We start from the raw sequence: 17,540 nt of genomic DNA, 5'->3' as shown, positions 1-17,540 counted from the left end.
CCCACCGCAGGCCCCGCCCTCCCACCTTAGGGCCCGCCCCGAACCCGCCCCACGAGCCCGCCCCGAACCCGCCCCAACTGCCCGCAGTGCCTCAGTCTCCGGGCTTAGTCTGCGGGGCGCTTGCGCGTTCCTTGAGGCGTCGTAGCACTGCCCAAATAGAAATGGGGAAAAGACGGAACTTCATATTATCCAAAGACCCTGCTACAGCGTCTTTCTATACTTAGAACTAGTTTTGTATTTTGAGGTCCTGAGAAATCGGCTTCTGGTTCCCCTATGTGGTGTTAGAGTACATGTTGTAAATCAGGCAATCTCCGGGCAGCCCAGCTCCTGGAGCAGGGCCCTTTCGCTGAGCCTTGGGACCACAACCAGGGAGGCGGGGTCCTTTCCTGGGGCGGTCGGGCAGGCAGCGGTCGGGGAAAGTTGGTCTCCGAGCGTCATGTACTACAAGTTTAGTGGCTTCACGCAGAGGTTGGTGGGAGCATGGGCTTCGGACGCATATAGTCCGCAGGTACGGGTCGCGCCGTGCCAGCTTGGACGGGAGGAGTGGCTGCCCGAGCTCCCACGCCGGGCATTCGCGGCGTTGGAGCCCGGAGAGGCTTCTGCCTGCAGCTCGGTTCGTTTGGGGTCTCCTCGCACCTCCCTTCGCCTCTCCACACCAGCTCGCTGTGGTCATCGAGACTCCTCTTTGTGTAGTTGCTCTCCTGGCGGGACTGGCCCAGCATGGAAGTTCTGTCTGGCTTTCTGCAGGGGTCAAGGTGACCCCTGGGATCGTTGCTTTTCTAAGAGGGATGGCTCGTGGGGTCTGTGGGGCCCAGGAAGCGACCCATCTTGAGTCCGAGGTTTTGGCTCTTTCCCTCTTTCTTTGAAGAAGTCCGGCTTTCGGCCTCTCCAACGTCCCTTTGTCACCTCCTGCCACAGCCCAAAAGTCAGCCTCACCTAAGCACGAGATTGGAGAGCGGGGACGACGGCATCTGGGGAAGTCATGGGGTGGGAGGGGCTGTGTGATCCGGATTGGGAGACTTAACGGTTCCTTCAAATGTCCGGGGAGTTTGGGAAGTTACCTGCAACAAGGTTACACTTTCCCAACTGTAAAATGGTTGACAGACGCCTATTATTTGGGTGGTCTGAGAAGTATTCCGATTTCACTCAGATTCTACCAATTGGAGTTTTTTTATTTTAACTTTTTTTTTTTAATTTCAGCATATTATGGGGATACAAATGTTTAGGTTACGTATATTGCCCTTGCCCCACCTGAGTCAGAGCTTCAAGCGTGTCCATCCCCCAGATGGTGCGCACCACACTCATTAGGTGTGTATGTCCCCATCCCCTCCTTCCCCCTCCCATCTGCCCAACATCCGATGAATGTTATTACTATATGTGCACTTAAGTGTTGATCAGTTAAAACCAATTTGATGGTTAGTACTTGTGGTGCTTGTTTTTCCATTCTTGGGGTACTTCATTTAGTAGAATGGGTTCCAGCTCTATCCAGGATAATACAAGAGGTGCTATATCGCCTTTATTTTTTGTGGCTGAATAGAACTCCATGGTATACAATCTCTAGCTTGTGTGTTGTAAAGTTGGAGAATTTTAGAGCCCTAGAGAGATCTGGACTCAAAACCTGGCTTTTGCTACCTTAATTGTGTGACCTTGGCCAAGTTAATTTATTGTGAGCTTAGTTTCATTCAGGGCAGCTTTAGTACAGATTAAATGAGGAATGTGTTAAGTGACTAGCAGTTTTGGCAGGTGGTTGGTTCTGGATGAGTGTTATTCTCTGTAAGCCGAATGTGAGGTAACATCGTATTCATCTCTCATCCTTACAGAGTAGTGTGGGCAAGGTCAATGAAATGCAGTTGGACTGGAATAATAAGTGGCTCAGGTGGGCTCCATTGTTGTTGTCTCCATTTTCTGTGGGACCTTGCAACTTGCTCAAGGGGAAGATGTTTAAGAATGATTTCAATCGAGGATAAGGAGGGCAAGAAGGGCAAGTTTTTTTCAGGTGTGGGGATGGGGAAGAATTTAGGGTTTGTAAGTGTTGAGATGTCATGCCTAGTAGCAGGTGAGTTTTAGATACAGAGTTTAATAGAGAGGTGTGGTCATCCTCAGTCCATAGGTGGTAGTAGAGTCTGTGGTAGATCACGCAGGGAATATATAGGGAAGAAATGTGGGACAATAATTAGTTTACAGAAACATGAAAGGAGGGTGGAGAAGGAAAATTTATCAAAAGAATAGTCCAGGATTAGAGGGGAAACCAGTGTGGTGTCTCTGAAACCAAATTGTTTACGAGTTGTAAGGAAGGAATTGAAGCAATTGTCAGCAATGTTACAGTAATTTTTTTTTTTACAGATTATGTGGAGAAAAAAGCCATTTCTATAATATCTGCTTCTATATACTTTATTTTTCATTGCATGGATCTTAAATGTTACAGTTTGATGAGTTTTGAAAAACATGCATTGTGTGATCCCTGCCCCTGTTAATATACAGAACATTACACCGTACCTAGGAAGTTCCCCTCCTACCCTGTCAATCCCTGTCCACCTTCCTATTCTGATTTCTGTCACTGTAGATACTTTTGCCTATTTTGAGCTTCATGTAAATGAAACTACACAGTGGTTTATTTTTCTAAATATAGTATTTTTGAGTTTCATCCATGGTGTACCCATAGTTAGTCCCCTTTATTGCTCTGTAGAGTGTAATTGTATGATTATATCACAATTTATTCTGGTGGTGGTTGTAGATGTTCTTTTGTTAGAGCTTTAGCATAATCTAGATTTTGTTTTCTAGTAAGGAAAAAATAAAATTTTGGACTAAAAACTGACATTGGAATAAGACTGGCAGAGTAGAGATTACCTTGACATATGTTTGATATAGACAGGGCTTTCAGATTTCTAGCACCTTTTGAATTGTATTTCTCTTGAGAATTCAAACTTCTTAGTTACTTAAAGATTGCTTAAGTTATGTTGAAAGAAGTGATATTGTGTGGGCTTTATATGAATTGTAAATTTCAGAGACATAGTGACAGGCACCCTATCAACTAGGTGCTTTGACTTTCATATTAATAATTAGGAATACTTCAACTTTTCCTTTCTTGGAAACATTAGCACACTGTAAAATGAAGATGTTTGTAACTTTCAGTATTAAGTGAATAACCTAACATGTGTTAAATAACTTAATATGGAAAAGCTAGTTCTGTAATAGCACAAGTAGAGATAAGTCAGCTTGATGGCAAACAGTTGTTGGGAAGGTATTTTCCAGTGGTTGATTGAAAAGCATTTTTCTAACCTTTCTGTGTCCTGTATCAAAAATAAATAGAGGCTAATAAGCACATGAAAAGATGCTTACCAGGCTGTGCGAGGTGGCTCATGCCTGTAAGTAATCCTAGCGCTCTGGGAGGCTGAGGTGGGAGGATTGCTTGAGCTCAGGAGTTCCAGACCAGCCTGAGCAAGAGTGAGACGCTGTCTCTACTAAAAACAGAAATATTAGCTGGATGTCTTGGTGTGTGCCTATAGTCCCAGCCACTTGGGAGGCTGAGGCAGGAGTATCGCTTGAGCTCAGGAGTTGGAGATTGTGGTGAGCTATGATGATGTCACTTTGGTTCTGAAATATTCAAGTCTACATTGTTTTGAAGCTGTAGCCTTCCTTAGCTTATTTGTATGTTCAACAAATATTTACTGAATGCGCTCTCTATGCCAGTTGCTTTTCTAAGTTTTGGGAAGTAAAAGCAGTGAACAAAACATGCCAAAATCCTGTGTCCGTGGGGCTTCCATTCTAGTTGGGGGAGACACAGTAAACAAAGTAGAATAAAGATAGAATATATAGTGTTAGATGGTAATAAGTGCTGTGGAGAAAAATAAGGCAGGAAAGGGGGTTAGGTTGTTAGGGTAAGGGGGAGGACATGTAATTTTAAAAAGGGTGGTCAGAAAAGTCTCACTGAGAAGGTGATAAATGGACAAAGACCTAACAAAGGTAAGAAAGAGTGTAAGCCATGTGGATACCTGGAGAAGAGCCTTCTAGGCAGAGGGAACATGCTTGTGAGGTTTATGCCTGAGGCTTGTGGGGAGGAGGAAGGGAATGAAATAAGGAGAGCAAAGAAGGGAATGCATCTAGTAGGACCCTGAAAGCCAGTGTAAGAACTTTGGGTGTTGCTTGGTGAGATAGGAGGCCATTGGGAGGGTTTGGGCTTAGTTGCAACATCCTCTGTTTTCATACAATCACTGATGTTGTGTTAGGAATAGAGTGCAGGGTAGCAAGCAAGGCTGGAAGTGGGGGGACCAGCTGGGAGGGCTGTTGTAAAAATCCAGGGGCTTGGGCTAGAGTGTGGATTGGTGGAGATAGGTGAGAAGTGGTCAGATTCTGAATATATTTTGAAAGTAGAGCCAAAAGAATTTGCAGTGTGTGTGTGTGTGAGAGAGGTGTCAAGAATAATTCCAAGGTTTGGCCTCAGTACTTAGAAGGATGGCATTGTAATTGAGATGGGGAGGGACATAGCTGAGGCTCAGAATTCTGGGTTGGGTCAGCCGCAGTCCTGGGATAGGCACAGATGAAAGGGATTTATTCTGGATCCCTTCCTATAAATAAAGCTGCTTGGTCAAGTCCACTCTTGAGAAGCCTAGTGCTGGTGATCTAGTTGCCTTGAAACATTGGAATGTTGATTACTTTTAAATTGTTCGGAGGTTTAACACATTAACTGCCATGGCAGTTGTATTTAACTCACACTAGTTTTGAGCCCAGGGCCTCTTGCCTCCTGAAGCATGTCTCTTTACCTTGGGAGCTGCGTGGTGCATAGGCAACTCATGCTGCCATGCTGTAGCATACATGTTACGTGATGGGTGGCCCCCTGGGCAAAACCCTGCAGTAAGTTCTTGAAAATCTTGTTGATTTTCTTATTGTTACAATTAATATTGACAATTGCATATAACTCACAGAAAGCAATAAAAAATAAATTTTTCATTAAATTAGAAAGGATCGTTTTGTTTTCGAAATTTTTATTCTATTTTCATAATAAAATACTGTGGCCCCAAGGAAAAAATTTCTTTCTTCTAGTGTGGCAGTCAATGTGTTAATGATGGGTAGGTGAAGTACATCACTACCATATGCATTCCCTTTACCTGTGGGGCCAAGACAGCTGAATTATTGATAGTATGGGATACTACAAACATGTGAATTTGACTGTCATCTTCCTTATGGAATCTCTGAGCTTTGTTTTAATTATCTGTAATGTGGGCTGATAATACCTCATTTACAGAGTTGTGAAGAGTAAATTTGACAGTTAAGGAGACTGTAGGAATCTGAAAAAAAATGATTATTATAAACAAAAAAGCAGAATGTAAGATTTTACACTATAACTATAAAATTAAAATAAGCATATAAAAAGATTGGAGGATATATATTTCATAATAATTGATGGAATTAGGTAATGAGACAGGTAACTTTAAATTCTGCATTCTAAACTGTCACAATATTGTAAATGGAAACATGGGGTTATTTAAAACTGTTAAGATGGTTAATACTCCTGTTTTCAGATGATCCTGTATAAAAACTTTGCTATAGTTTTGAATCACTGGATGGGTCAACAGACACAAAGCAGTTAGGTTGAATTCCTTCTAAAAATATTCCCGTTAGTCCTGTCAGAACATGAATTTACTTTCAAACCAATTTTGGAGATGCTTGGTAGAAAAGGTTTTTAAAATTTTTGCATTCAAGGATAAATGATCATTGTAAGGAGAAAATACAGTGAGCTCCCAGAATGATGTAAAGGAGTATCTAACATTCTCCAGTTCAAGTAGAAGTCCTTATTGTCTCAGTAGTAGGGCCTCTCTGATTCCCTGACTCTGTTTTCTTTTTTCTTTTATTTTTTTGAGACACAGTCTCACTCTGTAGCCTGGGCTAGAGTGCTGTGGCATCAGCCTAGCTCTCATAGCTCACAGCAACCTCAAACTCCTGGGCTCAAGTGATCCTCCTGCTTCAGCCTCCCAAGTAGCTGGGACTACAGGCACACGCCACCGTGCCCGGCTAATTTTTTCTATTTTTAGTTGTTTTGGCTAATTTTCTTTCTATTTTTATAGTAGAGACAGGGTCTCACTCTTGCTCAGGCTGGTCTTGAACTCCTGAGCTCAAGCAGTCCTCCTGCCTTGGCCTCCCAGAGTGCTAGGATTATGGGCGTGAGCCACCATGCCCGGCCCCGTCTCTGTTTTGAGTGTTATATTACTAAATGCAGGCCAACATCTTACCAAACTTTCTCTTTAAATGGTTTGTTGTTTTTAAGCAGTCGTTGATGGGAAGGTGGGGTGTGAGTAGTGGAATACTTAAAAGGGCTCTGGACTTCAGAGAGGCTTGAATTTTAAAAATTGGCTCTATCTTTTCTCTATATGATCTTAGGCAAGGTACCTTCTCTGATCTAGTTTTCTTCTGTAAAATGGGAACAGTAGTATCTCCCTAGAGCTGTCAGGATAAGATGAGGTAATGAATGGCAAATGCTGAGCACATAACAAGGGCTAAACAGACATTAGCTGCTGTTATTCTATAACATTAGTATCTGTAATGGCAGAGATTGTGGCAGTCTTACCTGTTGTATATTTCTAATACAGAGTGATGTGTAATATATGTTGAATGAGTGAATACATTGCACAGAACAGGCTGTGGTTCATTCCCATTTACTGAACTGTGTCAGAAGAAACAGAAGCCAAGTTTACTTTAATATTTTTTTGTTGCCCCTCTGATCCTAATGCCTGTCTGGAGGGAGTGACATTGAGGTTTTCAATATCTGATATTTATTTATGAATTTATTTTTTATTTTTTAGACTTTTTTGAGACAGTGTCTTGCTTTGTTGCCCAGGCTAGAGTGAGTGCCGTGGCGTCAGCCTAGCTCACAGCAGCCTCAAACTCCTGGGCTCAAGCGATCCTGCTGCCTCAGCCTCCCGAGTAGCTGGGACTACTGCCACCATGCCCGGCTAATTTTTTCTATATATATTAGTTGGCCAATTAATTTCTTTCTATTTATAGTAGAGACGGGGTCTCGCTCTTGCTCGGGCTGGTTTCGAACTCCTGACCTCGAGCAATCTACCCACCTCGGCCTCCCAGAGTGCTAGGATTACAGGCTTGAGCCCCCGTGCCTGGCCTAAAATCTGATCTTTAGGGTAGGCCTTGTCAATTATAATTTAGGTTTCTTTGAGAGACAAGAATTAGGAGACAGATAACTATGTTAATTTGGGCAAGAGGTTTCCTTTTTTTGTCTGTAAAGTGAAGAGACTGGGATTGAACTCTGCTTTCCAACTTTAAAACTTTATTTTTCTTAGTTAGAATTTAATATAAAAGGATGATTTTATTGGTTTATAACTCTTAGCTCCTTATTTTAGTCTGCAGGTTATTTTGGAGAACCATCTATATATTTGTCACTGTAGGTTTACTCCTTCAGATGAAAAACCAGAGTTACTCTTAGGTTCTTCTTTTTTTAAACAGCTTTATTGAGATATAATTTGCATATCATACAATTTGCCCAATTAAAGTGTACAATTCAGTAGTTTCTAGTGTATTCACAGATATGTACAACCCTCACCACTGTTAATTTTAGAGCATTTTCATCACTTCAAAAGGAAACCTACACCCTTCAGCTCTTATCTCCTATTCCCCACCCCATCCCCAAGCAACCACGAATCTACCTTCTGTTTCTAGAGTCCCCTATTCTGGGCTTTCCTATGAATGGATTCATACATGTGGTCTCTTGTGACTGGCTGCTTTCACTTGCATAATGTTTTAAAGACTTATCCATGTTGTAGTTTGTGTCAGTACTTCCTTCCATCCCCTTTTCCTCTTATTTTTACTACATGTGTTTTCAACTTACGGGCTTCTTTATGTTGGAAAGTTCAGTTACTTTAAATTTTTTGTTTTGTTTTCTGGTCCTGGAAGACAAGTGTTTTTTTGTTTTTGTATATGTTTTTTTTTTTTATTTAAATCATTACAGGCTTCCAGTTTGAGATATTTCTTTACTGTGTGTCTGGAAAAGTTTCTGAAGTTTGCCTTAGGGTTAGACATTCCATATTAGTACATTAGCTCATTCACAAGAGAAAAGGGATAGGCAAGTCCCTTATGAAGTTTAATCAAAAGTTCATAACAGGCCGGGCGTGGTGGCTCACGCCTGTAATCCTAGCTCTCTGGGAGGCCGAGGCGGGTGGATTGCTCAAGGTCAGGAGTTCGAAACCAGCCTGAGCAAGAGCGAGACCCCATCTCTACTATAAATACAAAAGAAATTAATTGGCCAACTAATACATATAGAAAAAATTAGCCGGGCATGGTGGCACATGCCTGTAGTCCCAGCTACTCGGGAGGCTGAGGCAGTAGGATTGCTTGAGCCCAGGAGTTTGAGGTTGCTGTGAGCTAGGCTGATGCCACGGCACTCACTCTAGCCTGGGCAACAAAGTGAGACTCTGTCTCAAAAAAAAAAAAAAAAAAAAAAAAAAAAAAAAAGTTCATAACAGGGCCGGGCGCTGTGGCTCACGCCTGTAATCCTAGCTCTTGGGAGGCCGAGGCGGGCGGATTGCTCAAGGTCAGGAGTTCAAAACCAGCCTGAGCAAGAGCGAGACCCCGTCTCTACTATAAATAGAAAGAAATTAATTGGCCAACTGATATATATATATAAAAAAATTAGCCGGGCATGGTGGTGCATGCCTGTAGTCCCAGCTACTCGGGAGGCTGAGGCAGAAGGATCGCTCGAGCCCAGGAGTTTGAGGTTGCTGTGAGCTAGGCTGACGCCACGGCACTCACTCTAGCCTGGACAACAAAGTGAGACTCTGTCTCAAAAAAAAAAAAAGTTCATAACAGATTATAAATGTGTTACTGGTTTGATAAGAAGTTAGACACAATAGGCATTTCTGGAAGCTCAGATTGGGCCTTTGTTTTTGTTGTTTCTACCCCCACACCCCCAATCTCAATGGCAGGGAGTTCTTGACAGGGTTTGCTCTAGGAAGGTGGATTGGGGTGTTTTGCCAAAAGTTTGAAGATCAACTAAAGGCCTTGTAATGCAGAGTTGGGGGGACTTTCCTTCTCTTGTGTGTGGTTGAATGGCTGCCTCCACTATTTCAGACAGCCTGCACCCTGAAAGTTTTGTTCAGACATACTTCCAATTTGCCATTTTCCTTTTTTCCTACAGGGATTAAAGCCTGTGGTTTCCACAAAAGCACCACCTATCATATTTGCCACACCAACTAAACTGACCTTTGAGTCTACGTATGATTATGCTGGGAAAAACAAAGTTCCAGAGCTACAGAAGTTTTTCCAGGTGAGGGAAGATACTCTAGGACAGAGAGGCCTGTGAAATAAATAGGCTTAAAAAAAACCCCTTATGAAACTGAGTCTTTTATTTTGAGTCAAAGTCTTACTCTGTCACCTAGGCTAGAGTGCAGTAGCTTCTTCATAGCTGACTGCAACCTCAAATTCCTAGGCTCAGGCAATCCTCCTGCCTCTGTTTTCCTAGTAGCTGGAACTACAGGAGCTCACCACTGCACCTGGCTAACTTTTTCTATTTTTAGTAGAGACGGAGGTCTTGCTTTTGCTTAGGCTGGTCTCGAACTCCTGAGCTCAGGTGATCCTCGCCCCTCAGCCTCCCAGAGTGCTAGGATTACAGGTGTGAGCCAATGTATCCAGCTGAAACTGAGTCTTAATCTAGTTTATTAACTAACCTCTTTCTTTTTCTTTACATAGAATTCCCTTGATTTTAGTTTGAGCTGTAAACTAATAGAACCTTTATGTAGGTAGATACTGATAAAAGAGGGAAGGGTCTTAATTTCCTCATTAGTATTTAAGGGTATGCAGATTGCATATGTAGCTTTTCCTGTCAAACCATTGCATGGGAAGAAGCAATAGCATGTTTAATGACATTGATTATTCTAATTTTTTGTGCTTGTTTGATATTAAAATTCACTGAGCTGTTGGTGGAAGTCGAGGAGGCCCTTTTTGATTTGCTGATCAACAGAGAGAAACTAGAATTGGAATTTAAAATATTATTAGGCCGGGCACGGTGGCTCACGCCTGTAATCCTAGTGCTCTGGGAGGCCGAGGTGGGTAGATTGCTCGAGGTCAGGAGTTCGAAACCAGCCTGAGCAAGAGTGAGACCCCGTCTCTACTATAAATAGAAAGAAAATAATTGGCCAACTAACATATACATACATACATACATACATATATATATATATATATATATATATATATATATATATATATATAAAATAAGCCGGGTATGGTGGCGTATGCCTATAGTCCCAGCTACTCAGGAGACTGAGGCAGCAGAATCGCTTGAGCCCAGGAGTTTGAGGTTGCTGTGAGCTAGGCTGACGCCATGGCACTCACTCTAGCCTGGGCAACAAAGCGAGACTGTCTCAAAAAAAAAAAAAAAAATAAATAAAGTTAATCTACCTATAAATTATTGAAAAGTTAGTGACCTGACCAAATCTCAGGTGCCACAGGAGTGGAAGTGCCTGCTGCTGCTTTTGCCCCACATAGATTGCCCCTCCTCATGTCCAGATTCAGGTCTGTCTTGGGTATGGAACACTTGTGTTTTGATCAGTTTAGTACCTTTTTATCTGATAAGTAACATTTGAGAGGGCATTTGGAGTCTTGAAGATGGAATAGAGAGGGATTTTGGAGACTGAAAAATAATGAATTAAACATTTTATGGAGTGGATTATTAAATGGGGGTTTAACAGTTTGAGGGAAAGAAGGCAGTTGAATACAAAATGAACTTGAACCTGTTAATTGAACTGATGTGCTCTGTCTACATGCACTCATGATCAGAATCCAAGCAAAATGTAAAAATAAATGGAAAACATTTCTTGTGCTTGTACTTCTGTTTCGCTGCTGATCACCTTTGCCTTTTAAAAAATTCACCAGTGCCCGTTTCCTAGTTAAGCAGTATATATGATAAATGCCTTAGAAAGTTGGGATTTGTGCTATGCATGCTCCCTGAGGCTGCATTTTGGAGATGACTTTGGATTTACACGCTTTAGCTATAAGAAAATATACTAGTGTTTCAGTTAGCATTCTGATGGATTAGGGCTTTTTCATTGTGATGGGTTGATGAATTAGTTACAAAGTAGACAACTTTATTAGCCTGAAATTGTGAAATCTTTTTCTTATCAACTATATGCCCTTGTTAATTCTTACTTTCAAGAAATCCGATGGTGTGCCTGTCCACCTGAAACGAGGCCTGCCTGACCAAATGCTTTACCGGACCACCATGGCGCTGACTGTGGGAGGGACCATCTACTGCCTGATTGCCCTCTACATGGCTTCACAACCCAAAAACAAATGAGTTAGGCTGCAGAGGACTGGTTTGCTATTTGGCATTAACCCTTTGAATTTCCATTTTCATTGTTTCTGTTAAATTTTTTTTTTTTTTTTACTTGGATGGCCTGGCATACTTAATGTTTTTGTAAGAAAAACAAAGATATGAAGACAATATTTTGGTTTGTTTATTAAATGTATATGGCTTGTCAGAGCTCATTTGACAGTGAAAACTATTGTTTCAAGAAATGACACTGCGCTCTTGTGTTTGTGCTTCTGATTTCCCTGGAGGTTCTGGATGAAGGTTGCATATGGGCTCATTAACATCAGTCTGTGCTGAGGACCTCAGGGACATAGGGTTGGATTTTTGAACATGGGGTGCAGAAGCCTTTCTGGATTTGAATGTGATGAGGAAGGAAGATAGACACCCAGGCCAAGTGCATGAAATGGGGGGTTCAAGTTAGTAGTCACCTTGGGGGATTTTTCCATTTTGCAGTAAAATGTTAATAGAAATTATTTGTCGGGCAGATCATTTCAAAGGGTTATTTGCCTCATCTCACATCTTCAGTGAAATTTTATGTGTAATTGTTGTGTATTTATTCCACCATGGGAACAGAGAACACCTGTTTAGTTTTGCACTTTAGACTGCTGTCTGTTTTGTTAATACAGCTGTGCCACAAATTCTCCTTTATACTTTAAGAATGTTATGGCTTTAAATTATGATTTATTTTGACTGGAATAAATACACGAATGAAAAATTTCAAGTTTGGAGTTCTTTTATTTTTTTTTTTTCTTTTTTTTTTTTTTTCTTTTTTTTTAAGCCTCTAAACATTTGGCAAAGAGTTCTTTTAAATTAAATGAACGTGCAGAATGATTTCGTAACACTAGAAGCATCTTAAACCTGAGTCTAATTTCTTTCTTTCTGATTAGGCAACAGATTATCTTTACAAGGTGGGTCCTCAGTGTCAAGTAACAGGAACCTAGTAGCATGTTGATGATTACCATATATATATATATATATATATATATATATATTTTTTTTTTTTTTTTTTTGAGATGATTTTGCTCTGTTGCCCAGGCTGGAGAGTGGCAGAACGACCATAGTTCACTGTGGCCCTGAACTCTAAGCAATCCTTTTGCCTCAGCCTCCTGAGTAGCTGAGACTACAGGCACATGCTACCATACCTGGGTAATTTGAAGCTTTTTTGTAGAAACAGGGTCTCACCATGTTGCTCAGGCTGGTCTCAAACTCCTGTCCTCAAGCAGTCCTCCCACCTTAGCCTCCCAAAGTGCTGGGATCACAGGTGTGAGCCAAAACTTGCTTGCCCCTTAGTGAATTGTGCCTGTAAGGCACAATTTAGAAACTAATTTCCTGTGCTGTCATGATTGGTAGGCTTCACTTATATTAATGCTGAAAAAAGGTGGAATTTTTTTATATATAAAGTGATGGTCTGAATCTTGTAATCTAAATTTTATTCTTCTATTTCTCCCAAGTTTTTATTTCGAAAAATTTCAAACTATAGAAAAATTGTTAAGAATAGTACAATATACACCTGTTCTTTAGATCACTAGTTATCAATATATTGCCATCTTTGCTTTTTTTTTTGTTTTCACACAAATGAGTACCCATAATGCATATACATGTTTTTTGCTGAATCTTTAAGATTAAGTTATGGAATTATGATAAATCAGCCGTAAATACTTTAACAGGTATCTTCTAAGTTATGTTCCTTCATAACCATAATATAATTGTCAAGCTCAATAAAGTTAACATTGATAACACTACTACTATCTAATATATAGTCTATTTTTAAATTTCCCCAGGTGTCCCAATAATGTATCCTTTAGAGTTGTGTTGTTTTTGGAGACAGAGTCTCGCTGGGTCACCCAGGATGGAGTGGAGTGCAGTGGTGGGATCATGACTTATTCAGCCCTGAACACCTGGGCTAAAGTGATCCTCCTACCTCAGCCTTCTATAGTGGAGTTTTTTAAAATAACAGCTTTATTGGGATGTAATTCACATACCATACAGTTCATCTAGTATGGTTCTAGAGTTCTAAAGTTTACAATTGATTGGTTTTTATAATATTCAGTTGTGCAACCCTTACCACAATCATTTTTTAGAACATTTTTATCACCCTGAAAAGAAACCTATAAGCAATCACTTCCCTTCCCCACTCCTAGCCGTAGGCAAGTGCTCATCTAGTTTTCATCTCTGGATTTGCCCTTTCTGGACATTTCATATAAATTTAATCACACAATATGTGATTGTATGTGACTGGCTTCTCTCGGTGTAATATTTTTGAGGTTCATCGTTTTGATGGCTGAATCATATTTTGTTATACAAGATTTCGTTCACTCATCTGTTGATGGACATTTGAGTTATTTACATTTTGGGGCTATTACAAATAATGCTGTTATGAATAATAGTGAACAATTTTTATGTGCACAATTCCTCCTAGGAGTGGAATTGCTGGGTCATATGGTAACTCTGTTTAACTTTTTGGGGAATAGCCAGACCTGTCTCCAACTCAGCTGTACCACCAGCACTTATAGTTGGTTTTTGTTTTTGTTTTGGGTCCAGGATCCAGTTAAGGATCATACATTGCATTTAATTGTCATGTCTCTTTATCCTCCTTTTATCCACAACAGTTTTCAGTGCCCTTCTTGATACTGACCTATTTGAAGAGTTCAGGCAAGTTGTTTTGTAGGACGTTGCTCAACTTGGATTTGTCTGATTGTCTCATTATTGGTTTCAGGCGAAACATTTTTGTGAGGAATCCTTCCTGGATGTGGTATCTTTATCATCTATGAAAGATTCCTCATCAAGGTAGCACTTAATACCAGTTTGTCCCATTATTGGTGATTTGAAATTAGATAATTAAAAGGTTTCTTGCCAGATTTATTCCTTGTGAAGATACCCTGTGCCCTTCGTAATAAGTACTCTTAGGGGTGATATTTGAGACTGTTAATAACCTGTCCTCAATAGTCTGCACTTAGTGTTCATTGGTGATTCTTGACTGAATTATATATTACTAAGGTGGTTGTGAAAAAGTGATTTTTTTCAATTGTCATTACTTCCACATTATTGACATTGTTCTGTGAAGATGGGCATCCCCTTGAAAAAATTTTACTGTAATTTCCTTATTCAGTGTGTAATAACCATCTCTATCATTATTCATTTTTTTTTTTTTAGAAGAGGAAATGAAGTCAGAATCATTATTCATTTTGATGTTCAAATGAAGCCCCAATTTGGCTTCTGTGTTCTACTGACATGCCCCTGTCAGTCTTTGAGCATCTCCCTACTTTCTGACAGACAAGATGTTTTCCATGCTGACCTTGCATTTTCCTCACTCCAGTTTCCTCTGTTTACTTTCAGGTATAGTCTATAAATCTAGATAGATACACTTTCCTCATCTGTCTGTTTTATTTTTGCCTAAATGATATCTTCCAAAACTCGTAGCTTAGAGATTGTTCTCTGCCTCATCGTTTTGCATTGTATTCCATTTTATGATGCATCATAGTTTAAGTAGTCTCTTTTTGATGGCTAGTTTTAAATTTTTTGCTTTTATAAATACTGCTTTAATGCATAAACTTCTTTACATGTCATTTTACATGTTGTTGAATATATTTGTAGGATCATCTCTAGAAGTGGGACCTAATAAGGCCAAGAGAATGTGCATTCCAATTTTCATAGCTGCTCCTCACTGAGATATGGTGCTGGTTTATGTTCCTATTTAGCAGTGTTGAGAGGGCTTGTTCCTCCACATTTCCCAACAGAATGTATTATTACAGTTTGATCTTTGCCAATCTGGTAAGTAAGAAAAATTATTTGTGGTTTAAATTGCTTTTCTATTGTAAGTAGTTATTTTGAATATCTCTTTTAAAAATTTATTTTTATGTATTTTTAAAAATAAGTTATGTATCCTTTTTTATGAACTGTCTATTCATGTACTTTGTTCACTTATTTCCAGGGTACTTTTTGATAAGGCTTTATATAAATATCATTGGTCCAATGGGCTACTTTGAGCAGTCTCCAGTCTGGGCCACACCACTTCTCACTCAAGTCTCAGAAATTCAGTAAAACCAGCTGATGCAGAAAGGGGGATTTTCCAGAACCTGAGTGAAGCTGGGGCCTCATAAGGGTTACCTTTAGGATCAGGGTGGTTGTCTTTTCTGTCATTCTCTTGGCAGTGCAGCTGTTTAATTTTCTGTTTCTGTAGACCAGCTTTCTGTGTTTCTCATTGCACATAGGTAGAGGATGGTTTTCCAGCTACTGGTAGCCAGCCCCACATTCCAGGAGAGAGAATGTTATTGGCCCATTTGGGGTCAGGTGTTCCCCACTGGCCAGTCAACTGTTTGGTGCCAGGCTGTGGGGGCAGATGCAGTGAAGGAACCCAGTCTGTCCTGTTCTTGGATCTTAACTGACAGTTGAGAGCCTTCCGCTTTATTCTCAGAGTTAGGATTATTCCTAAGCATATTACTTTGACCCTTTGCTTGGTTGGTTTGTTTACTCAGAGGGTGACCATCCTCCCTGTCATGGGTTTGGCTCGTGTCAATGCTGTCTGGATGAAATACTGTTAACCTGGGCATTCACTCTTTGCCTCCTCCAGGTCAGCAGTTTGGGTTCACATAACCTTGGGGATATGAAGACTGCATGGGGTACCTAGACAAGGATATTTAAGGGAATTGAGTTTTAAATCCTCAGCTTCCATTATACTTCCTAAAATTGAGCTGCTGGAGAAAACACCTGGGGGTCCTTTATGATGTTCTTGCACTCTACGAAAGGAAGGCACACCCTCAGCCATTCTGGTCAGACTGCAGTGTGCTGCCATGGAGTGTACAAACTGTCTCTGGGCCACCATAGCGATAATTGCAAGTATTGGTAATAGTGGGGAAGTATATGACTCTAATGACTGGGTAGCAACTCCTTTAGCAAGTTAAAAGTTTTCTGAGTCCTTCCTTTTAACAAAATTAGAGGAGGAATCAATTGAGTTGTCAGTTGATCATTAAGAAATAATTGTGATAATAGATCACTGCATGACTTTTAGTTATAACTCAGGAATTCAAAGAATTCAGTGATGTTCCTATCACAAAACTTCATTTATTTCTACTTATTTATGAAAAAATTTCCTGGTGCTTATATCTGTAAAAATAAAAAATGGGTATTGAATTAAATTGGTACTGAAAATGTCTTATTTTACCAGTAAGCAAGATTCATCCATGGAAACCTGAACTAGCTCCCTCCCTTCCTCTAATTGAGATGCATTTCTTTTTCTTGTCTTTTTTTTTTTTTTTTTTTTTTTGAGACAGAGTCTCACTTTGTTGCCCAGGCTAGAGTGAGTGCCGTGATATCAGCCTAGCTCACAGCAACCTCAAACTCCTGGGCTCAGGGAATCCTACTGCCTCAGCCTCCCGAGTACCTGGGACTACAGGCATGCGCCACCACGCCCGGCTGATTTTTTTCTATATATATTAGTTGGCCAATTAATTTCTTTCTTTCTTTTTTTTTTTTTTAATAATAGAGATGGGGTCTTGCTCTTGCTCAGGCTGGTTTCGAACTCCTGACCTTGAGCAATCTGCCTGCCTCGGCCTCCCAGAGTGCTAGAATTATAGGTGTGAGCCACTGCGCCCGGCCTGAGATGCATTTCTAATACAACTTTTCTCATATTTAATAGTTTTCAATATTTGTATTCTGTTATTGTGGTCAAATATGTACTAATAGTAATTGTAATACTGCAATCCAGAATAAAAATGTTTCTAACACTTTGAAACCGTTATGGTCACAGAAAATTTAACCAAACTGAAATTTCAAAGTGTTATAGAGAATTATATATAATCAATAAGAGACTTTCAATCCTAAAATTGTATTACATTAGGGTAAGATTTTGAGGGTATAATTCTATGGTATGGGAATGAAATGGAAATACAAGTTCAAGAAGAAATTTCTGACTGTTCAATAGACATTTGCATTTTCAATGAGAAGAAGGTGGGTGTCTAACTGCAGTGGTATTTATATTCCACTGGATACATTTATAAAAGTGATTTAATAGTTTAACCAATATTTATAATACAATAGAAACTGTACTCTTTGTAACTGAACTTAAAATAAAAAATTTTAATGTTAATGTTAAATATGCAAAGGGGTACACATTGATTAAAAAAATTTTTAGGGTACACAAGAGCAAGAAAGGTTGAAAATGGCCACTTTATACTTCTACTTTTAAAGAAGTGCCCACTTACCCCTCCGTTTGTTTTCTCTGTCAGCC

At 40.1% G+C, this 17,540-nt stretch overlaps 1 protein-coding gene across 1 annotated transcript; it reads left to right on the top strand.

Moving 5' to 3' along the window:
* Nucleotides 1-348: 348 nt before the first annotated feature.
* Nucleotides 349-12,035, top strand: COX7A2L (cytochrome c oxidase subunit 7A2 like). Its single transcript, XM_012756656.3, has 3 exons — nt 349-508; nt 9,143-9,271; nt 11,159-12,035. The coding sequence occupies exons 1-3, from the start codon at nt 437-439 to the stop codon at nt 11,297-11,299; spliced, it is 342 nt and encodes a 113-aa protein (XP_012612110.1). The 5' UTR covers nt 349-436; the 3' UTR covers nt 11,300-12,035.
* The last annotated feature ends 5,505 nt before the right edge of the window (nt 12,036-17,540 follow it).

This window comes from Microcebus murinus, chromosome 3 (genome assembly GCF_040939455.1).
Source record: "Microcebus murinus isolate Inina chromosome 3, M.murinus_Inina_mat1.0, whole genome shotgun sequence".
Classification (NCBI taxonomy): Eukaryota; Metazoa; Chordata; class Mammalia; order Primates; family Cheirogaleidae; genus Microcebus; species Microcebus murinus.
The sequence above is the reverse complement of the archived record's forward strand: the minus strand, read 5'-3'. Positions and strand labels throughout refer to the sequence as shown.

Excerpts from the sequence above, each read along its gene's own strand:
- COX7A2L (XM_012756656.3), top strand. The coding sequence starts at position 437 with ATGTACTACAAGTTTAGTGGCTTCACGCAGAGGTTGGTGGGAGCATGG. Across the intron at positions 509-9,142 it reads CGGACGCATATAGTCCGCAG|GGATTAAAGCCTGTGGTTTC; the intron begins GTACGGGTCGCG and ends TTTTTCCTACAG. Across the intron at positions 9,272-11,158 it reads AGCTACAGAAGTTTTTCCAG|AAATCCGATGGTGTGCCTGT; the intron begins GTGAGGGAAGAT and ends CTTACTTTCAAG.